Source organism: Podarcis liolepis, assembly GCF_965112155.1.
Source record: "Podarcis liolepis genome assembly, chromosome: 8".
NCBI classification, from domain to species: domain Eukaryota; kingdom Metazoa; phylum Chordata; class Lepidosauria; order Squamata; family Lacertidae; genus Podarcis; species Podarcis liolepis.
The window spans coordinates 14,238,767-14,262,993 of record NC_139560.1 but is presented as its reverse complement, the minus strand read 5'-3'; the positions used below and the strand labels follow the sequence as shown (position 1 = coordinate 14,262,993).

The following is a 24,227-nucleotide window of genomic DNA, read 5'->3' as shown; positions in this document are numbered from 1 at the left end:
AAAAAACCACATTAAAATTAATTCAAAAATGCATTTAAAAATACTGCTGTGTATCAGTTTATAGATATGGCTTATTCTAGGGGTTGCCAAACCTTTTTTTTTCTTTTTTAACCCAATTAATCCCATGGTTAAGCACAAATGCTCTCAGGGCAGTGAACAAATCTAAAAAAGATGAAAGCATAAAATCAGCTTACAACTGTAGGATACCAAACAGCAGCGAGCTAAAACTATAAACACGTAATTAAAATACGAGAGAAGAGTTTTTGACTGGTGTTTAAAAGACAAGAGAGGCAGGCTTCCTGGTGAGGATATTTCAAAAAGGTGAGGAGGCATAACCAAAGAGGCCCTTTGCCCAGTGTCTCACCCCACCTAAGGTAGAGGGTCTTGGAAGACAGTACCTAAATGTACAGGAGGATTCATGCAGAAGTTGGCAGCCCTTCAGATACCTGGGTTTCAGATACCTGAAGAACAAGAGTAGATGACAGTGCATTTCCATGCTATGAGAAGCTTCATCTACTGGTTTTGTACAAGTTGTCAAGCTGCTGCTAAAGGCACAAGAGCAAACCGGACCACGGCGTAGCAGAGTTTCAGTTGATAGCCCTAGGTGCCAATAGTGTCAAGAGGGATGCGGCCAAATTCCAAAGCCAACTACTACTGAATCGTCTTACCAAATTCAAACCTTACTATGTTTACTCAGAAGAAAGTCCCATTGATTTCAATGCAATGGGCTTCCAGGTACGGTGGCAGCTCACATGTGACAACTCCCAAGGATTCAGTAATAGGGCTGCAAGTCATGGCATTTTATAGCTAGAAACAAGCTTTGACTTTATAGGATAATGCCTCCATAAAAACTATTTGAAAAAAGCAACAACTAAGACTTCAAAACAAAGTGTCATTAAAAGCTTCCTACAGCCACGTGTTCATTCCTACTTATGCTGGTTGTATATTTAGAAGTTGGATGTTCAGTGCAAGTTATCATCCATTATTCATAACATGGCAAAGATTAATATTCTCTACTCCAACAAGTAAAAGGTACATGGGAAATTGCACACTAAGTATGACAAGAGAACCAGTGAGGCAAAACGGAAAGAAACCTTTATGCCCTTCTAATTAATGAAAAGTGATCAAGTTTATTTATTTAAGTTACACTTTGCACACATGATCCACACATCCAGACCAAGTCTAGACATTTAAAAGGCATTCCAAGACACATCTAAAGTAACATTCTGCCCCAGTTAGTATTCAAAGAAACAAGGACAGTGAAAATTACTTTCAAATTCCTGAAGCAGGAGACTTCCAGAAGTGGCACACTGAAGTCTGTTTCTCACTGAAGGCAACACAGTTTAAAGAGCTACATCCTTTCAAGGCTTCATCTTACTTTGCACTAATTCTAAACACATCTGAACTCCCCTTTCCCCCTATCAAAGTGCACTATGCACTGCTTTTTCTCGGCCTGCACACACCAAGTGCACAAAGTGCTCTACAAATACACATGATTCAGCAAACAATAGACCCTTATCTTGTTGAGGGTTCCCCAGACACCTAGAATTGATGGATGAAATTCAGATAGGTTAAAAGGCGTGGAAGCAGGGCAGCATACACACACCAACTGAAATGAAGCCCAATTTTCAAAAATTTTGTTGCTACACTTACACAAACAACTGGCCTCCTGGTGCTGATGAGCACTATCATTAATTGTTGTTTTGCACATTTTTCCAGCTCCAACTGTTGAGCAAACCCCCATTTCCTAACTGTAGCCTGTGTTACATGTAAGTTACTAAGATTCCAATTTTCAGGACTCTCCTGATCTCATATGCCAATTTGACAAGATCAAGGATGCATATTCCAAGCAGTGTCTATGGAGTTCTGAGAGAGGGGCAGCACCTGAAACTGCAATTGACCTTTAAGTGTTTCACTCTAATTGCCTCATTATTCAGCAAGTATCTACACCCTATTTCAAATTTTGCATTATTCAAACAAGTCTTGCTATTCAGTCATACAGTGTGCAACTGGTGACCCAAGATGAATAAAAGACAGACATGATTCCTCCTAAAGCCATCTGTCACCTAGCTTCACTGAAAGGCCAGAATGGAGAGAATGATGGGCATCAGAGGGAACTTGTGCCATGCGTTTGCAAACGCTAAGTAAATATGCAAACTCCAACCCCATACAGTACATTGATGGCAAGCGCTGAAAGTAATAATCCTTATAAAAGATAGAGGCAAAGGGGGGGGGGGAGAGAGAATGGTAAACGCCAACTGCCGGTGTAAGTGAAACACACACACACACACACATACATCAACAATTTACATTTTAAAAAGGAAAAACCCTTATAAAAAGATGTACTAGAACAAAGCCACAATAAGTTAGTGTTTCCATAAAATGGCATGCTGTTTTGTTCCCCATTCTATACATTGTTACTGTCTGCTAAATGCTAAGTATTTTGACAGCATAGTTGTATAATTGAGGTACATTAGTTTATATAGATCTTAAGCATTGTAAAAAGGTTAATTTTTTTCTTCCAGTTTTTTTTCTTCTTCATCTCCCAAGAAGAACAATGGAAACATTCCTAAAAGGCAGCCAATGGTCACTCCAATAGCCTTACCCTATAAAACACAAAGAAAAATGGGTCACTCGCAATTTAGTTATGAAGGTTATCAGATTTCAGGACCAACAACATGAACAGGAAGCAACGAGCAATGAACCTCATTTCTATTATCCTTCTCGTTCCCAAATATTTGCTGCAGAATTTACATTCTGAGAACCTCTATGTGCATTTTTAAAAGAGCTTATTCTCACAATAATAGGGAGTCGAGTAACATGCACATTGTATCTCCACAAGTTCAAGTGTTCAGGAATAATCTGAATACTGGAGTTGCTGCTTTTCATAGTCTCATGACCATCTAGTCATATTTCCCTTACAGCTGCCTTGTACTTGCCAAAACTACTTGTTGCCAGAGTGGCAAAAAGTATAAAAGGATTTAACAGAAACACATAAATGCAGAAATGGGAAGCTATCACTTGTATCTATAGTGTGCCTACTATGGTCATTATATCTGCAAAACAAGCCACATGTTAAATGCCCCTAAGATCTCAAAATTCTGAGAGCACTTGGCTTTTTCCAGCTGACTTGAATTCTGATCCAAGGTGCTACGGCACTACACAGTGTCTCTCACTAACCAAAACTGTATGTATAAAAACACAGACACAACATAGACTCACCACGTGTGCACTGAGGCGTGTTTGCCACATGTCAGCTTGTTTGGGCGTTAGATCAGGAATGGAGAGGCCCAATCTAGAGGCCATAGCTTCAATATAACCTGCAAGTCTTGGAGAAAGAAACCCAAAAATATTTTGAGCACAATAAAATGAAATATAGCAGTTACAGGATGCTCGGTTTCTGTTGGTTGTGGAAATGCAGAGAACAATTCTGTCTCCTGAACATATGCCAAACCAGCACTTTGGTAAGCTGTTAGAGCTTAAGAGGGACGATTTCAATACTAATACATAAAACAGTTGTGGCCCTGTGTCAAAGGGGAGTTGGTTCTATGGCTTATAGGGTGCGAAATAGTTTAAAGGACTGATTTGAAACTTGGCAGTATAGGTGAGGTAAGCCTATGGGTTATCCATGCGAGATTTGGGGTAGAAAGGATAGACTTTTAAAGAGGCACTCTGGCATGTAACAGATGCTTTGCCCTTTTGTTGGGATGGTTTTTCTGGAAAGCTTTCTTGTTTCTACTGCAATTGGGGCGGGGGGAGGGTGGTTGGTTGTGAACTGACAAATCTGAGACTTAGTTCCACTATTCTGCCACTGCTAGCCATTCAGCTCCAAGGTAGTAGAGCCTACACTAAACAGCCCCAGAACTATTGTTGGTAAAGTAAATATTGGCATTTGGTTAACCACTGTACGAACAAGATACTGGATCACAGCCTATAAAATATAATTAAGACTTACCCCAATCCAGCTAAGTCCGAGACAAGATTTCCCAAGGCAGCAGCTAGATATTAAAGAATCACAAGCATTGTAATGCATCTACTAATAAAAGAACAATACACTACACAAATGCCACAGTTTTATTTCATTTAATGGTTCAGAATCCAGAATTATACCTAATATTATTTGCTTGCTTGAAACCCTTTATAATGCACCTTTCTATAAAATATTCAAGGATCTTACAATCAAATATATATCAGTACAGAATACAAACAATAATCTTTAAGAACCCATAGGAACAGAACAGCTTGAGAATGGTAACCTACACAATTAAAACAGGAAATTTCCAACAATGAGGGTACCGGAAGCAGGGCCTCAGAAGAGGAATGAGATTGTCAGGTAACACAGAGAGGAAGGTAAATCTGGTATTTTGGTTTCGGGCCATTTATGGCTTTAAAGGTCAAAAACAGCAACTTGAATTGAAGTTGGAAAGAAAATGGTAACCAAGAAAGCTGGTACAAGAGCAAGGTAATACAGGAGTGGGGAATTTCTAAGCTATGAACCTAAGTGGATAAGCCAGGCCTCCCCATTACCAGGCCATTTTGGCCAAGCCATGTCACAGTGTACTGCCCTGCACCTGTGGGGTAATAAAGTCAGGGATGAGCCAAAAGGTGGTTGTCCTTTACAATACATTCTGAAGCATATCATTTGGCTGATTATGGAGGCTTCCAAGCAGTGCAGGCTGGCTCTCTACAAGCACAGAGAATCAATTGATCAGTGTGACTTTGAATAGAAAGTGCTTTCTGCAGAACAAAAAAAAATGTTTCTCCGATGCTCTTATAAGCTTCTCCATGCATCACACTCTAAAAAGAGTAAGAATCTAGGATGCAATTGTATGTTTGACCACTTTGAGATTTTTGGGGTGAGTGGGGAGTTCTATATCCATGTGTACATGAGCACTGGCAATCTACAGGGGAAGGAATAGACTGAAAGGTGCAGCAAGCAGCACATTTACAGTACTAAGGGGGATGTGAAAACATACTTTCTCACATACACAAAACAGCAATAGCTCAGTGACAGAGCATCTGCCTTGTACATAGAAGGTCACAGTTTCAATCCCCAGCATCTCCAGAGAAAGACTCCCTTTCTGAAACTCTAGAGCACTGCTGCTGTCAGTCAGTGAAGATAATGCTGAGCTGGATCTGATTCAGTATAAAGCAGCTTCCTATGTTCCTAATTTCAACGCTTCTGCAAAACCAACTTCTATTTCTATAAGCATGTTAATCTTGCTAAGAAAGCTGCTTGTATTATTGAATTTAAAATCTATCATGAATATTTGCCTCCAGGTTCAGAATTAGCCAGTCGATCCTTTTGGATGAAAAAGTTCTAAAATTTAAAAGGAGACTATTCAATAATACTTCACACTTGTGACTTTAATATGGCTGCCACTCTTTTTTTGTTGCTCTCTTGGAACAGTTTGGAAGCGCAAATAAAAGAATATTTTGCAAAGTGAGAACTTATTTATTTATAGAACTTATATACCAATAAACACTCAAAGTGGCTTTAAACTAATAATAATAGTAATGATGATGGTCGTGGTGTCAGTTAAAACTATTTAAGAAGAGAAAACTAGGAATGCAAGAGGCAAATGTGAGATCTGTTTCCTGCGTGGATTCAACCTCTTGAGCTGTTTAAGCCTGTAGGAAATGCTTAACTCAGGGGTCAGCAAAGTTCTTCAGCGGTGGGCCGGTCCACTGTCCCTCAGACCTTGTGGGGGGCCGGACTATATTTGGGGGGGGGGTGAACGAATTCCTATGTAAAAACACCAGGCAGGCCCCACAAATAACCCAGAGGTGCATTTTAAATAAAAGGACACATTCTACTCATGTAAAAACACGCTGATTCCTGGACCATCCGCGGGCCGGATTGAGAAGGCGATTGGGCCAGATCCGGCCCCAGGCCTTAGTTTGCCTACCCATGGCTTAACTCTTTTGTCCCCAAATCTTTTCCAGCCCCAATCACCTTCCCAAACAGCTTTTTCACCCATAAGGACCCCTAACCATCCCAGGTGAAAATGGAGCTCAGGGAATGTGATTTAGAAGTACAAACAGGAGGAGAGGAGTTAAGCAGCCTCTCCCCAGCTGCCTTTCCTTGTGGTTATACACAGCCTGCTTAGGATTTTAAAATCATGGCAGAAAGAGTCATGGAACTTTAATGTGCAGTTTCTGCATAAGAACTGGGTTTCTGTAAGGTTATCTGATAACCAAATTTCCATCTGGCACTATAAAGTTCAATCATCAATCAGCAGTTTTTAAAAAATTACCTAGTGTGCACAGACATATTCATAGATTAATAGACAGCTATAGCAAAATTGCCATGGACAGCCAGTCAAGCATAGATTACTTACCTGCCATAGTAGAAATTCCAAGGACAATTCCTATGGACAGTTCTATTTGTGTGCCCTAAAAATAAAGAGAATATAAACTTTCATTAAAATCTACACATTCATTAACAAAGGCAAGGTTACAGAAGTTGTTTATTTACCAAATTAAGACATTAGGAATAGCAGGCTCTCTGCTACCCATTTCTCCTGGAAACTTTGAAAGACAACATGCATAAGATTACATCTATTATAGCAATACAGTATGCTAAAACATTGCTGAAAATAATGTCTTTCTGAAGCTAGTGTTACATATGTTATCATATCAAGGTAACTGGATATCAAATATAACCCAGCACAAAACAAGCTTGAGACCAAGGAGCAACATGACTTACCGCAGCAATCATAATTGCATTATCAAAAAATCCAAACCCTACAAAAGGTAATGCATTGTGGAAGAACACTAGAAGAAAGAGATACATGTGTGAGGAGTGCTTTCAAATGCTTGCAAATTCATACATGCAGACTACTGTTCAATTCTCCATTTTCTACAATTTGAAAAAACTCCCATATGAACTGTGATGTTTGAGATCACAGAAAAGGGATATGGAAGCCTCTTTCTATGTATAACTCACCACACAGCAACTACCAGCACATTATACACAGTGCACTACAAAAATCGATGCAGCTGCTATAGGCCCAGTTAATCTGGAGTTGTCATCCCTCCCCCCCCCCCCAACGAAAATTGTCATATATGGGAAGGGTTGTGTTGGGTAGGGAAATATGATAATAAACATTAATCAACAATTTGCAAAGATCTGGGTGAAACATCTTCATCCTCTCTGTCATATTTCGTTTCTGTCCCTTCTAACAACACTCTCCTCTCATCACAGCTAAAGGTAAAACTTACTAGTAAAAATTATTTTTGTAAAGATAGTCAGATTTATGATGTTACTCATAATTTGGGGAAGCAAGATTTAGAATTCTATAATGTTCTGACTCAAGCAGCCCAATGTACCCTCATGTATTCAACTGTATGCCTTGCACTGGCCTCGAGAGAAATGTTGCAAGTATTAGAGAGGCTTTCTCCACAGTTAAACTTCTACAAAAATAGACATAATTTACCATGTTTCAGCTGTCCAGTGGATGGTGGCGCAACTTCCAACTTCTCTAGATAAGTAGAAAAATGTGATTAAAGAAAAGCATTATAACCACAAATATTTGAACATCTGTTCTCTTTGAACAGCATAGTGTGAAATCCTCATTTCATAGAAAATTTAGCTTTCTTCATATATGGTGCGTTCGCAAGCTACTGCGCAGAAAACTGCAGCTTGGCAGCTCACTGCAGTATTCTGTGAGTTTCAGATCCATGCTCTCCTTTGATTAAACAAAAGCATGCTAACCGAACTATACACTTCTTATGCACTCTAATGAAGCACCATTTCACAAAATAATTGACTGTGTATTCATTTGCTTGATCATCTGAAACACTAAAATACTCAAATTACATTGTCACTAGTGCAGGGGTGCCCAACTGCTGACTAACTGAATTCTCCCTGCTCCCGTAATTGATCTTGAAAAATCCAACCTTTAGTCTCAGCATATGATAGGGTACATGATTATGCTGTTGCCCCTTTATTAAAATCCCACAATTTAGGAATATGGAAGGATATTAGGCAACATACAGAGACCTTTTGGACTTTTCAAAAGAAGACATAAAACTTTTAAAACATGACACATTGGAGAGGCTGTGACAGACTGGTTGCAGTATCATCAAATAAATGATTTGTTTAGACAGGATAAATGGAGAGGTCTTATGACCCAAAGCTCACAATTTGAAAGAGAGATCACAGAGAGTAGGCCAAAATGATTTCCAAAATGTACAAGTCACTATTAAAATGGGAAACAAAAGATGGAATTGGTAAAATCAGCTATAATTCACTGGGCAAGAGATATAGGTCATAATATAAAGATGAGTGCATGGGAGAAACTATGGAAAAAAGATTTAAATTTTAACACATTGAGGGAAAATTTTATTTGAAATGATTTACAGGTGGTATCTGACACTGAGTAAACTAGCTAAGATGTATAAATCTGAATCAGATATCTGTTGGAAATGTAAAGAAAAAGAAGGTACTTTTTATCATATGTGGTAGACATGCAAAAAGGTTAAGACTTACTGGGAGATGATATATAATAAACTGAAAAAAAAATGTTGAAAAAGACATTTGTTAAAAGCCCAGAAGCTTTTCTTTTAGGTATAATAGATGTAAGTATATTTAAATATTGGGGGAAATAGAATATGTAGCAGAAAATAATAATAATAAAATGAACCATGAAAGGGAGAAGGTAAAATGAAAATAATTGTGTTTTACATCTGGATTATTCTTATTGTTTCAACTGTAAAAATGGAAATGATAAATACTTTTTAAATACCGTATTTTTCGCTCTATAACACGCACCCGACCATAACACGCACATAGTTTTTAGAGGAGGAAAATCCGTAGGCATGCCACCCGTAGGCATTCCCTCCATAACACGCACAGACATTTCCCCTTACTTTTTAGGAGGAAAAAAGTGAGTGTTATGGTGCAAAAAATACGGTAAATCTCACAATTTAAGTTACCCCATGGCCTTTAACTCTCTTAAGCACCCTACCATAAACAAGAAGTGGCTAAAATGTATATTTTCATAGAGACCACTTACTACCCTTAAGTGCTCTTGATAAAATCGGTTATCTGAAGATTTAAACACTACCCAATACCACAAAAAGATGTTATATTGCTTACAAGAAGAAATCTCCAACACTGGTTAGTGGCATGAACCCAATTTCCTGCCACAGGAAGAACGTTACACTAACATTTACTGATTTTTAAGCAACACTCTGCAACTCAAAATACATTGGATTAAAGTGAAATCAGACTGAGGGGGTCATATAAATGATATCCTACTGCTGGGGTGTTAGTAAAGAAAAAAAAATTAAGCCTTCAGTAAGGAAGAAAATTGCAGCCTTAACAAAACAGAAAACATCTACCGGTAATCCAAAAGCAGGAATTGGGTTAACAGTTCTTATAGCAACAACAGTTAGTGTTTTGCAAAAAAAAAATTATGAAAACAACCACATGATTAATGGTACAAGTAGGTTAAATCACATTGTGTGCATAGCTGTACACAGTACATTCGGTGTAGTGTAGTTAATAAAGTGTGTTGGTGTTTAGTGGGGGGAAATTTACCAGATGCCAGTCTCAGCCTAAAGCAGCTGGGTTGCTGTGAGGACCCCACCTGAGCCTCTGAGCTCCATGGAGGAAGGGCAGGATACAACTGTTTTATAGTCCAAAAGAATAAACTATGAAGGGGTGTATGCTTTATTTCATAAACAAAGACACTGGAAAGACAACTGGCTCTAAGGAAGAGTATCCTACGTATACAGACTGAAGGATCATCTTACCTGAAGTTAGTTTCTGTGCCTCAGATCCATCAGTTCAGAACACAGAATATCTCCACCTGCCTGTCAAGGCAAAGCCAGCAAATCACTTGCCAAGATACTATCAGGACAGTGAGAGATTTAATTACCCCATACTGAACAAAATATATCCCTGGGTCTGTCAAAAAGGAGCTTTATTCAAGAGCCCATAAAAGCAAATGGCACTATGTGCTAGAAGACATCTGGACTGGTGGATAAGATGCACAGAAACCAGATCAAGTTAATTTTAACTTTATTTAAGCAACTGAAATATTACAAATACAGCATGAGAACTACTTAAAAGTTTGCCCAGTGGGAGTCTCATTTCTAGGTTTCACTATAGGAGTTAACATAAACAGTTCATATCGAGTAAACATCTATTGATTCTCAAACACATGCTTTTCCCCACTGATATTTTTAGAAACAAGAAACTTCTTCCTCTTTTCTTAGTATTGTGCTTCATACAAATGTATCGATTTAACTCCTTATCAGGTACCAATTTTTCCTGCCAAAAGCAACCCCCAAACTGCAGGCCCACTATAATAAAACTTTTTCTAGCATGCCTACAAAGACATGTAAGTTAGTCATATATACTTGCTTTGTTTTCAAGATGTTGCTGACTATCCATGTACTATTATTTCATATTACTTTATGGACACTGCTTAGATTTTTTTTCAATTAAGCAGTTCATAAATAAAAATAAAATAAATAACGGCTGCATGAAGAAAAATATCTTTTCCATGAAATTAATTCCTCAAGAATGGGAAATATATAGTCTAGCAATGTCATCCTTTTGGTATCCTCTAAGATGTACAATCACATAGTACAATGGTTTTCAAATTGTTTTAAGGGAATGGTTACCTACACACTAATCAGAGGATCTTCAATAAGACGACTGGTAACAGCAGACAAGCTTCCCTAAAAACAACTTAGGTAAATGTAAAGGGACCCCAGACCATTAGGTCCAGTTGTGGCCGACTCTGGGGTTGTGGCGCTCATATCGCTTTATTGGCCGAGGGAGCCGGCATACAGCTTCCGGCTCATGTGGCCAGCATGACTAAGCTGCTTCTGGCGAACCAGAGCAGCACACGGAAACACCATTTACCTTCCCCGCCAGAGCGGTACCTATTTATCTACTTGCACTTTGACGTGCTTTCGAACTGCTAGGTTGACAGGAGCAGGGACCGAGCAACAGGAGCTCATCCCGTCGCGGGGATTCGAACCGCTGACCTTCTGACCTAGGCAAGTCCTAGGCTCTGTGGTTTAACCCACAGCAGCACCCGCATCCCAAAAACAACTTGCCCAATACTAATGACTTTTCCAAGAATTTCTTTTTGCTACAGGACAGCTGGGTATGTTGGGAGCATGCTCAATTTATTCAGGGCAAAGACTTGCACCCAAGAACATGGTAAGTAAGAAGGCATAGTGGGGTTTACCAAACGTTCACTGAATGATTTGCAGTAAAATCAGAAAGTTTCTAATTGCTAACCCTACAATAGCAACAGGGTTCTTCCTTTCTAATTTGAAATTCGGTTGTTAGGAACCCTGATGATCTGTACAAACTCAAAAGCAGTTCATCCCAGTATATAACTCATAGGGCAGTGTAGGCAATTACCTCTGTCTCTGGTGCCCCATTTTGTACTATGAATCCTGCCCAATAGAAACTGCTCATTGGCCTCACCTCCCCAGGGGCCAGGCAGGAGCGGATTGGCTCTGAAGAGCCATCGTGCTCCCACTTCTCTCCGTGCCAACACAACCACACTGTATCACATATCAGCAGTGCAAAGATGCTGTAACCCTCCTTTTCTTCACCCCTGCTTCCCCACAAAAGGTCCCAATAATTCACTCACACTGATCTTGCAGTGATAAATCTAGATAGATTTCATTTTTCTCAAAGCTCAAGAATTTTGACAACCCACAGTGACAGCAGGAGTATACAGAATAATTTGGTAATCATAGGATGAAATTCTTGCACTTGTAATTCTGAAAACTTCCACAAGTGTTCACCATAAAAGCTTAGAGATGCCTTTGTTTCAGATAGGCACATGACGGTACTAAGAGGTGTAACATTTCGAGTTGAAAACAGGGGGGGGAATGGCTTAATCAAGAAGAAAAAGGTCTATCAGATGATTTATGGCACAGAATACCAGTCAAGACTGATGAACAGCTGTTTTTCAGCCTGTCAAATCAAATCATATTTAGTGTCAATTGAAATCATATTTTGTTCCATTTTGGAACAAACTGCTCTATTTTCCTAAAGGAAGAAAAAGCTTTAAAAAAGGCTTAAGATTCACTTCAAATTTGTGAGCAAAGGATAGCTCCTAGTCTACATACACACACTTGGGAGGCCTATAAAACAGAATTTGGATCCTTTGATGTCTACCTCCACCAACTGTTAGCATTGTATCTTCTTAGTGTTCTACCACCACACCAATATGAAAGGCCACATATCCCATTCATGCGAGAACTGCACATCAGAATTTGAAAGACTGCTCCCCTTTCATCTTTTAAACTGGAGACAAAGATAGCACGATGTCCCCAGCTTATAAGGATGCTGAATGTTCAGGTGGGAAATAAACTGATCTGATCAGTTCAAAAAGGAGCTCTTGAAATTTCTGCCGGGCTTTTACCAGGTTATAAACAGACTAGAATTGGTTGCTCTGGTACTGCAAAAACCAGTTGTTTCTTTTCCAATGAAATTTTGTAAGCAACACTTAAGTTTCCTTAATGAGTGCTTCAGTAATATGCTGGGAATTCCACACTTAGCATCACAAGTAGAGTGGTACCTCGGGTTAAGAACATAATTCGTTCTGGAGGTCTGTTTTTAACCTGAAACTGTTCTTAACCTGAAGCACCACTTTAGCTAATGGGGCCTCCCACTGCCGCCGCGCTACCACTGCGCAATTTCTGTTCTAATCCTGAAGCAAAGTTATTAACCCGAGGTACTATTTCTGGGTTAGCAGAGTCTGTAACCTGAAGCATCTGTAACCCGAGGTACCACTGTAGTGCATTGTGAACTTACCAAGTTCATACCAGTTTTATCTAACTTAAAATTGAGACCACAAATTCAGGTTATACTTCATCTACACCAGTAACCAGGCTAGCTTGCCAGCTTAAAAAGTATTCTTATGCCATCTTTTTAATCATATTCCTGGGGTGATTTACAAAAATAATAAATAAGATGTAAATACAAAAAGCAAGCTAAAAGACGCAAAATCATAAAAGTGGCATAAAACAGTCAGCAGGATCAGGAAAGTTTTGGGAAAGGTCATTAAAAGGACAATAAGCATTCTACAATTTGGGTGCCACAATCAAGGCAGCTCCCTCTTTGACTGCCACTCACATCACCTCAGATGGTACATGCATTCCACTCAAGATTTTTATGTACAGTCCTTCAAGAACCCTGGTCCTTAAACTGCTCTTTGTTCTCCTCAATCACAGTCAATGTTTCCACTGCATGATTAAACTGGTACAGACTGGACTGTTTTTGACACTACATTACTAAAAATAAAGTGGTGCATAGGATCATAGAATTGTAGCTACAAATACAGTTCTTCTCTACTAATGAGAAGCCAATAACCAGTGTTTTGGTTCTTCCATTTCAGAGTTCAAAACTATCCTTTCAAGAATCATATTTAGTCTGAACTTAAAAAACCAGACTTAATTACAAATATTATAGGAGTGCTATTCACAATATGAAACCGTAAATACTTGTCTGAACTCAAAACGGGGGGGGGGGGGGCAGTGTCAGATTAAGCAACACATTAATTTACAAACAACTAAAAAACTGATGAAAATATAAATGAACCTGATTAAAAGAAAAGCCATGTCTGCCAACATAATTGATAGATGCCAAGAGTATACAACTTGCATAGCAGGATCCTACAGAGATTACAACATATTTGTCAAGCATCTCAGCAGTATTTAGACAGCTAAAAGCCCACACACAAGAGATAGCTCTGTATTAAAACTAAGGTCTGACAAAACAAATCAGATACAACAGATATTTGCTCTGAACGTCTGTTAAATTATTCAAATATCACAACAAATAATTTCTCTGGATCTAGTGTTGCTCTCCATACTCCCTGGCACACTGGAGAATGCAATGTATACAGATAGGATCACAGAGTTACTAGCAATAGCCCAGTTAGAACTAGCACAGCATTGACACTTTCACTCCCATTTTACCTTAAAAAGTTGGTGGAATAGAGTCTAAAACTTAGCTGTGCTTGAGCAAGTTATGGAATGCAACAGAAATGTAAGAGGAATTAAATCCAAATGTTATCCTGGTTCCCATTAACCCAACAAAGGGTTCTTCCGTCCCTCCAGTCTCACACCATCTGCTATGGTCCAATGCTTTACTAAAGCATTTGTGGCTGCTTGTTTGATTTCCAAATTCTACATATAAAGGGGTATGTGCCTATATCACATGCATATCTCTTGTTGCACAGATCCACTTCAAATCATGGTTTCACAATTTTACTCTGCTCTTGTAACGATGTTTGATTTTGTAGTGTTATGCTACTATGCTATAGAATGTATTGTTCCTTATTGTTTTCCTTTATGGAAAACAATAGTTATTTTTTAAAAAGTCAAATGTCAAGAAGAGAATTAAATACAAAGTTTAACTTGACAAACAAAATAATTAGAACACAATCCTTAGGAAACACCTCTGCTAACACCTCTCATAGATTCACCAAACAATATTGCCTATCTTTTTCTCTTGTCTCTTTCAATTCTTTTTCTATTCCTTCTTTTCTCATTTTTTTCTGTTCCTTTTTCTCTATCCCTCCCTCCCTTCCTCTTTTTCCTCTTGTTTTTCTCTTTTTTGCCTCTAGATTAATCTTTCAGTCTAGACAAAAAAAAATTGATAATAGTCTTTGTATTTGTCTTTATAAACCCTAATAAAAATTTATGTATGAAACAATACTGCCTACATTAATGGTTTTGAAACTAAGACCATCTTTCCAATTCTAGATGTCACTTATTCAGTCTGCACATAGGTGGTAGTAGAAGTAGTACTGTACAAGTATTTATAAGACATGAAAATTTTTGACCATTTTACCCCCTAAAAATAGGGAAATGAATCACATACTCCTCATGACTCATATACCATGACAAGGAGAAATGACATTTAGCCACTGTTCAGAAGTAAAATACTGAACTATGGCTGAGTCTTGGCCTTGCACATTCCTCGTCCTGTGTATGTGGCAAACCAGTTTGCTATTATATCCAATTATGGCTTGGATTTTTGCATAGCCATAGATTGCTGGTTTGGATCCAATAGCAAACAGTGAAGTACCTACCTAAGCAGAACAAGTATGAGAATGAGGAAATCGGAGATTTAGTCAAAGCACCATGATTAAACTACACTGCGCTAATTCTTTATAGCATAACCACACTTGGAATATGGTTTAAAATTCTGATTGCTGTATATCCAAGATACTCCCTCATCCTCATAAGAGCAAGGCTTTTCTCCTTCAAGCATAATATTAGAATTTGAGCTATCCAAAGAAATTAGTTGGCAGAAGGTTTGGGACAGTTAAAAGTACTTTTCATACAATTCATCACTAAACTATGGAAAGCACTGCCACAAGATGTGGTGATAGGTATAAGGTAAAAGACTTCAGAACCTCTCACGATGAATTTGTCTTTCATGGCTATGAGTCATGATGGCTAAATGGAATTTCTGAATTCAGAGACAGAATTAATGAGTTCAAGGAACAAGCCACATAATAGCTGCTCTCTGATTAAGATAACTAATTGGCCACTATGAGAAATAGAACACAGGATCTATATTTGGTTTGATTCAGCAGGACTCTTAAGTTCACCCAACTATGGTGTGTTAAGACACAACAATCATTTTGTGATTGACACCGACAGTGCTCTCTCAAAAATAGAAATATGGTCCAATGGTCCCCCCAAAAATGGCAACCCCTGAAACTCATTATAGTCATATGCTAATGCAAATGGAAACAACCATGGCCATTTCTGTTAAACATTCCAGGTTACACAAAACAAACAAAATAGCATGTTTATGTAAGTAGATTTAATGAAACAGCAGCATCTATTTTGCATCATATCAAAACCATGGTTCACCTAGCACCTATTTAGACCATGCACGTTTATGTAGCAAGTAGAGAAGTTTACTGTACCCCAAGTACTAGTTGGTTCGGGTGGTACTATTTGCTTCAATGGCATCTCAAGTGGTACCAGTGGTTTAGGAAATCTGGAAGCTAAAGTTTTTCAAACGTAAGAAATAAAGTTACATTTCAATGTTAAAAGCCTTTAATATTCATGAATCCCTGTTTTCAGAACTTACTCCAACTACAAACTGTGCAGCATAATCCTATGTATGCTTGCTCAGAAGCAAGTCTAATATTTAGCTGATTTTTCTGCTATGCCACTGGTATATTTAATGGCCGAGATCTAATTTTAGTCATACTTGCCCACTGAAAACAATGGACTTAAAGCCCACTGATTTCAGTGCATCTACTCCAAGTGTGACCCAATGTGCAAGGTGAAACATTCAGTTTAATTAGGCACCAACAACATTCTGTCCAGTTTATTCTGGTTTTCTTTTTTTGTTGCTCCGCAGCAGATTCAACACATGCCTATATTGTGGTATATTCTGATCCAGCATTATGTGCTGTGCTTTATACTACTTATAAGAGTATTTGCACACACACACGGAACACCACCGGGGTGGGAGAACAGCTTGTGGTGTATAACATTTGGAGCAAGGAAACAATTAGGCACACCAACCTGTTGCTTTGAATTTCAAACCATCAAGGTCTATCACATACACTTGTGTGAAATGGATAGGTTTACCTTATTCCTGAAGAAATTGAAGTAATATGGCATATTGTCCTCTTTCCCAATCTTGCACATAAAAAATAAACTCTGCTAGGTTTACATAGACTTGTCAAATCCTTATGAGATTATTTATAAATTTGGGCAAGTGCAACCAGAAAAAAATAATCTGAGTCAGGATAAATCAAGAAAATATGACAGATGTATTGATAGCTGAACTACTGCTTCTCATATTGGTACAGATGCTTGCAGAACTACTCTTGCAAGACCACAGCTATGTGCTTGCCTTCTTACTGCTCCTTTGAAGGAAGAATTGTCTATTTTCCTCCATGCACATCAATTAACTGCTCCTGCCCAAATCTACAAGTTACTTGGCCAGCATCTTTAAATTTTATTCATTAGATACTTGGGTTTCAGACAACCTAGAGGTCATTTTTACCACAGGTGAGCAAAACAGCTGCTATTTATAAACCTATTTTTAGCATTTCTTTGCCCCTTTCCTCCTTTCTACTCACAATCATTTGCACAGCTAGTTGTGCATGACTGATACAACAGGAAAATAAACAAACTACCAGAGATGGAAAGGGTCTAAGGCCATCACAGATAATGACTGGCTACCAAGGGAGGTAAATTCTTGGTAGCTCTATACTTTGAAGATCTATGCATGGGATACTCAGGGATACTGGTTTTCCAGAATATTTTAAATGGGAATATTTACTGGAAATTAGCGTGTTGTAGCAGACTATTTTCTGATACCCTAGGGAGTGATCTAATTTAGCATCCTTAGTATTTAGAAAAACCAAGCTAAAACTTTGAAACTGTCACACTAGCCTAATATTTCTTTGCATCTGACATCCATTCATTGTTTCTAATGAATTTATGAAATATAATATTTTCCATAGAAAAATAAAGCATTGGAAATGTTTCACCTTGCATCATTGTGGAGTCTGTGCAGTGTGTGTTGAATTTTATGAATCTGAATAAAGAGTGTGAACAATAGTCTCTCAAATTAAATATTAAAAGTCATAGTATCAGGTATATAGTGGCATTGTATTTAGCATTTAAGCACCTCCTGTTAATCCTGCATGACTGATCTCACAATAAAAAGGCAACTTCTGTAACCCTTTAATAACAAATAATTATACATAGTCTTGAAAGAGATACTATTGCCAAAACAGAAGACAATGCACTATTACAAAAAACAGGTTTGTTAGTTCTGTGATCCAATCTAGTTCTGAGTCATTGTCATCATGTCATTCCCCAAAATAGCGCAACTTTATGAAAGCTGTGTAACTGTTCCAATTTTTCATGCCAGAACAAGTGTTACTTAAGTCATCTGAGCTAATCTAAATTAGAAATCTTTAGTTCATGTGACCTTTTAACCAATGCTATTTCGCTACCCTTTAGTCATTTTGAGATAAAATTAATGTTTGTATAGAAACAGTTGTATAGCTTTACAGATGCTGGCTAGCAGTAATTAAAAATTCTACTTTGATCTCACCAATGCAAATATGGTCAGAGAGATATGAATGCAGCACTAAATAAGAGCAAAGAACATTTAGCTCATAAGAACCATCTACCAGAGAGTCACAGTAACTTTTTAAAGGGAAAGACAACTGCTAAGGCAAATGCATGTTGATACCTCCCAGCCCCCACTCCCTGAAGTTAGATGGGCTACTATGATGTCACAGAAGACTGCAGCAGTACAGTAGTACCTCGTGTTATGGACAGGATCCGTTCCGGAGGCCCGCCCGTAACGTGAAACGCCTGGAACTTGAAATACACAGGCGCACAGTGTGATCTGGTGCTTCTGCACATGCGTGAGCAGCGAAACCAGGAAGTAACACATTCCGGTACTTCCAGGTTGCCATGGGATGTAACGTGAAAAGACGCAACATGAAGCGGACACAACACGAGGTATGACTGTGTTAGAAACTCAAATATAAGCTAATCACCAAATGGCAGCTTAAACCTAGGTTACAGTCGCCACAATGGAATACCTAGGTGGCCCTTTTTGCAACATAATATCAATATCACTTTATATTTTAAATAAAAAAATCTCAGTGGTTTACAACACATTGAAACAGCAAATAAAACAATGCAGAATAAAACAAATTCAAGCTTCAAGGAAAATATTTCAGATCCTTCTCTGACATTTTGCTTTCCCACTTAATTTATATACCTGCCCCATAGCAGAAGTACTCTAGGAAGTCAACATGTGTAGTGGTTAGAGTGTCAGACAAGAACCTGGGAGATAAGGGTTCGAATCCCCAGTCAGTCATGAAGCTCACTGGGTGTCCTTGGGCCAGTCACAACGCCTCAACCTAACTTACTGGGGGGTGAACCATAGACCCTTTGGTGGAAAAGGTGGGATATAAATGCAGTAAATAAGCTCTTCTGCTTACTTGCTTAAGAAAGCTGGAGGGGCCAACCAGATGGAGATTGTCAGTTGCCAACCTGGCATTCCAGAAATCTCCAAGTGGTCGCAATAGGGTCTGTGCCAGTCACAAAACGCACCTGGGGAAATTCTAACACGCGTGCAGGTACTTCTGTCAGTACTTTGGCTTCACTTAATTCAACTGAATGAATTGCCACATCCTCAGGACTGTGTCCCCTCAGACCTCATGTGAGTAAGCTAATTGGCACAACAAAACTGCTATCTCAGAGGCCTCATTTCCACTATAATTTAAGCTCCTAAGACTCTTGACATTTTGTACCTTCTCCATACATACCAACATGAATGAGATGTCACCATTTCTCTCTTATATGCACTGTCCATACCAGTGGATGCAGGAGAGGGGATTAGTGGAGACCACAAATACTGGCTGACTTGTAAGTCAAGCCAACATTTATGGATCCCAAACAAATTGAAGACTGAGAATTCTAAGCATGTCCCCATGAAACACAACAGAGATTCTGAGGTGCAGAACTAATGCTGAATATGACAAATAGGAGCTTCCTTTAGAAGAAAATGACACTAGGACTCTCAACCAGGATCCAGCAAGAAAAGCCTGAGGAAGGCCCCCGGGGGGGGGGAGGAAGTTAAAAGCTACTGTCAAGAGAAAAAGCACTGTACACAGACAATTAGCAGGTTAAAAGGTAAAGGTAAAGGGACCCCTGACTGTTAGGTCCAGTCGTGACCGACTCTGGGGTTGTGGCACTCATCTCACTTTATTGGCCGAGGGAGCCGGCGTACAGCTTCCGGGTCACGTGGCCAGCATGACTAAGCAGCTTCTGGCGAACCAGAGCAGCGCACAGAAACGCCATTTACCTTCCCGCTGGAGTGGTACCTATTTATCTACTTGCACTTTGATGTGCTTTTGAACTGCTAGCTTGGCAGGAGCAGGGACCGAGCACTGGGAGCTCACCCCGACGTGGGGATTCAAACCGCCAACCTTCTGATTGGCAAGTCCTAGGCTCTGTGGTTTAACCCACAGCGCCACCTGCGTCCCTTAATTACAGCTCTGCAAAACAAAGGCTGGAGTGAGGTGGTGTAGGCATCACATAAGCCTGCATTGCAACACTCAAATCAGAATTATTTTTATTTTTTGGAAGATTTAAGCAGGAAAGAATTTTGAAATTAGAATTTTGAAAAATATAGGAAAATTCTGATTGTTTCAGAACTGAAGTTACAAATATAGGAAGTAACTATTTGAGAGTTATAAGACTCAATATTAAAGCTTTGATTTATATTTTTATATATAAGGTTAAGATTAAACATATATCGGAGGCTAAACAATACCAATGCAACAGATTGTGAGTACCTAACTATGGGCCAGCCAAGTGTCCTTTTCAAGGGCATATTTACCAAAGTCATGGCCCAGAGTCAAATGCAAGCTAGTTTCTAAATGTGTATTGTAACCTCAAACCTTACCCAAGAAAGCTTGCTGCTAGTAACCTATAACACTTGAAGAACTTTAAATTTAGCATTTGCTCATTTTTCTACTTTAAAGGTTGCAATTCTCCAGTCACTTCAGCCTTTCATCTAGGAGACTATCAGCTGGGAACCTGCTATATAACTGAAAAATAGGTGAAAAATCAATGTGAAAGATAACCTTACATGATCTTTAAAGCCATTTCCACCTGATGCTGTCACATGCATGCACTTTGGAACTCCTAACAGCTGCTCTTATTCACTATGGAAAAAGCTGAATGGACATTATTCACACTATGATACAAGCCTTTTATATTAAGCAATGTTCCAAAACAAGCTATTTGATGTGCCAGCTCAACGTGACAGAATACATGCTGGAATATTCATGATTTCAAAGAAAACATGCCATCCAATATGCTGGAGGTATAAGATGCTACCATAACACAATACTACAGTAAAGGTAAAGAACACACCACAGTTGCATGTGAACCATGATTTATTTTTTATGTAAACCTGCCCAGTAAATTTCAGGGCATCTTCAACTTCAACTATTCTGTGGCTCTTCAGTTTGGCTAAACAAATCCTGTTTAACCCTCGTTCCACTTCCATCACCTTCTATTGCCTTTCAGTGTTGAATTATAGATTGTAAGCCCCCTAGATAAGAACCTGTCCTGTGAAAAAAGCTAGGAAATTTAAATAAAAAAATAAACAAGGAAAAATCCAGCTTTTCCCATGGCTTCACATCTCAACCTCTGTACTGCATACATTGATGATGCTATATAGACAAACAAAACACCGTATTTTCCCATGTATAAGAGTAGGTTTTCCCCCTAAAAAATAATGTCAAAAATTAGGGGGCATCTTATACTCTGGGCCATCTCCCCCCATTTTCTTAAATCTGAGTCCCCAAAAATAGGGGGTGTCTTATACATGGGGGCATCTTACAGACAGAAAAATACAGTATTATGCTAGATAAGCAAATAAAATACATATACTGTGGTGTAGGCTGAAGTTGAGAAGTACAATATCTTCTTTTAGCAAAATCTCTAGTTTTTCCAAAATCTTAACTAAAAGAAGATGGATGCTCAATCAAGTATATTCTGTTATTCCTATTCCACTGCTTCTGTTTCTTTTATTAATATACAAAATCAATGGGTTGTTCAATATCCATACTTTAGTCTCCATACAGCAGCATTCAAAGCAGTTAGAAAAGTTTTACATTGACAAGATGTGCTGAATCAGTGCAGCTGTCACCTGAAACCCTCACAGAGACTGTCACTAGAAGCAATTAGAACAGAGAAACTAAGGCTAGCAAAAGAGGTATGTTCTCCAAATCTGCAATTTTAGCTCCAAACCATCCCAGTGCTAGTTAGTACCACTTAGGTCAGATATAGTTCCAATTTTAGTACTTCCATTTCAGTGTTGTGAAACAAGCTGCCATCTACATGCAGTCTCAGAACTATGAAACAGTTTAGTTAGTCATGTGCCCTCCAATCAAATCAATGTTCGTGCTTTTTTCTCTACTGCTGTAGACAGTAGAGTATGCTCTCATTGATTCCCTTTTCATATAAGAGGTGTTTTTTAAAAACTGCCCCGTTTATAAAATATTCACATCTTAAATTTATCATAATAGTATTCCCAGGCATCCAAGTTACCATGCTCTGTTTCCTGCTTCAGTCTGGACAGTACCAGGCACACACTGCAGGAAAATGGGATAGCAAAATTTGGATTACAGTACATGATGTATACCCACAGGAACACCAATGTCAAGAATGCACCATGACTATCTTCTTGGCAACAATCCACAAATGGGACCCAGAGTATTGGACACAACCGATTCAAAACACTGGAATGTAACAGAGATTAAAGAATCAAAAATTCACTTGCACAACCCTAAATGTGGCAAGAGAGATCATGTATGTGATCACCCAGTATGTAAGAAGTCACCCCTGTACAACTGCTATCACATGTGCAATTCAGCTTTCTGCACACCTTGCCAAATGCTGGGAAAGCAACGTTTGTAATGACAAGCTAAAAGCCACACCTGCACACAACTAGCCATGGGCTAGGAAACCAACATAGGGTGAATCCTTTTTTCCCTATATCAGGTTAATGCATGCCTTCAGTGTTTCCATGCCTAGGCCTGGAGGCTCAATCAACGCTCCCTAAACAACATGGTTGTGAACTTGGAAGCTCTGCCTCCTGAAGTCAGATGGGTGGGTCCATGAACTAAAGAGAAGCACTTTCCCCATGCAAGTCAGAATTCATTTCAAGCACACAGCCGGAGCCTCAACAATTTATTTCTAAAGCATCTGAAACCCTGTCCCGTTCCACACAAAAGCAGTACCAGACCCAGGCCTCAAACCTGCTTGACAGCCACACCCTCCCCCTTAACCCCCCAGTTACAGTGGCTGGTTATGGCTAAACAGCATCCCAGGAAAGCCACTCTGAATGTGCTCGGGGGCATTATCCTTGTATCTTGTGCATTCCAGGGCGATATTATCGCACGACGAAGCCGGGTGGAGAACGGCGGCCGCTGCCCAAGTTCACGCCAAGCGCCGGCTGCATTCTTTAAGCGGCGGGCAAGGCTTTACTTGGGAGTTAAGCCTCGCTGAACTCCGGGTAAGCGCGCTATAGATACGGAAGGGGAGAAACGGGGGCAACGAGGTCCTCGGTCGATGCGCCAAGTAGGAAAGTTTCGCTGCTGCTGCTTCTTCTTCTTCTTCCTGGCTCTTCTTCTCGCTCTCCATTCCGAATGCTTGCCTGGGGCGGGAAAGTCGCGCAAAGCAGCAAAGCCCAGCCAAGCTCGCGAACCCCGGGATCTATCAGGGTCGTGGGTTCGAATCCCGAGTCGGGCAGAAGAAGCACCTTTTACAGGAGCCCTTTTCCCGGCGGTCCCTTTTGCTTACCTTGCGCGATAGCGATGGACTCGAAGCGGTGCAGCTCCCTCAGCAGGCAGCTCCTCTCGGTGGAGTGGAGGCTGTAGATGAAGTCCCGCGCCCCTTGCGCCGTGTTGAGAGCCTCGATGGGCTCCTTCTTCGGGTGCGTGCCCAGAGACCGGGCGGAGCCCGCCGAGGCCGGGGCAGCGGGAGCCACCGTCCTTCCTCGGAAGGTGCTGAGGCAGCGGCGCTGGCCCGGCAGAGGCAGGAGGCAGCGGCGGCAGCAGCAGCAGCGGAGGCCCCTCGGCTGCGGAGCCCGGAGGCTGAGGCGAGAAAGCAGCGCGGAGGGCGAGGAGCCGCCGGGCCACCCGGAGCCCAAGCGCAGCGCCAGGCGGCAGCTCAGCCACGTCGACGGCATGCCTCGCCGACCGCCTCGGAGCGGGGCCCGCCCGCTCTCTCTCGCTACCGGCGCTGGGGAGGCGAAGGGCGGCGCTGCCCTGGCGAGGGGGAGGCGCTGCTCATGGGAGACGCTTTCTCTCTTTCTCGCGGCCGCTCCCTTCGCTGGCTCGGGAAGGGGTTCGAGTCACAGCGGCGGCAGCAGCTCCCTGCGCCGCCTCGAGGAGGCTCCGGGCATCTTTCCCTCCTCCTCCTCCCAGAGCGGGGCGGGCTTCCACGGCTCGCCTCAGAGACTGGTCAGGCGGCGCTGAGGTAAAAGGGGTCGGGGGGGGGCAAAGAAGCGCAGCAGCGGCAGCGCTGCACAGCAGACCGCGCGCGCGCGTCTGTGCGTGAGGAGAGAATGAGGCAGGGCGGTTCTGCGCAGGCGCCGGTCGGCTCGGTTGAATGGACCGCCTTCTCGTCCTCTCGACTCCGTCCGTCCTGTGGGA

At 40.4% G+C, this 24,227-nt stretch overlaps 1 protein-coding gene across 3 annotated transcripts; it reads right to left on the bottom strand.

The window, feature by feature from the left end:
- TMEM65 (transmembrane protein 65) lies at positions 1-24,227 on the bottom strand. Of its 3 annotated transcripts, none has more exons than XM_083517010.1 (8): positions 23,374-24,226; positions 15,933-16,013; positions 7,440-7,484; positions 6,710-6,777; positions 6,342-6,396; positions 3,956-3,998; positions 3,223-3,328; positions 1-2,606 (listed from the first exon to the last, which is right to left on the bottom strand). In XM_083517010.1, the coding sequence occupies exons 1-8, from the start codon at positions 23,759-23,761 to the stop codon at positions 2,508-2,510; spliced, it is 885 nt and encodes a 294-aa protein (XP_083373136.1). In that variant the 5' UTR covers positions 23,762-24,226; the 3' UTR covers positions 1-2,507. The 3 variants fall into 3 exon arrangements, with proteins under 3 accessions (XP_083373136.1, XP_083373137.1, XP_083373138.1); XM_083517011.1 differs by lacking the exon at positions 15,933-16,013 and adding an exon at positions 8,495-8,515 and having other exon boundaries at positions 23,374-24,225; XM_083517012.1 differs by lacking the exon at positions 15,933-16,013 and having other exon boundaries at positions 23,374-24,227.

What these genes read in the sequence shown, in the direction of transcription:
- TMEM65 (XM_083517010.1), bottom strand. Translation starts at nt 23,761, where the DNA reads ATGCCGTCGACGTGGCTGAGCTGCCGCCTGGCGCTGCGCTTGGGCTCC. An exon ending in GTCCATCGCTATCGCGCAAG is followed by an intron (nt 16,014 to 23,373) that starts GTAAGCAAAAGG and finishes GAAAAACTTTAG; the next exon opens with CTTCCAGATTTCCTAAACCA. An exon ending in TGGAATTTCTACTATGGCAG is followed by an intron (nt 3,999 to 6,341) that starts GTAAGTAATCTA and finishes TTTAATATCTAG; the next exon opens with CTGCTGCCTTGGGAAATCTT.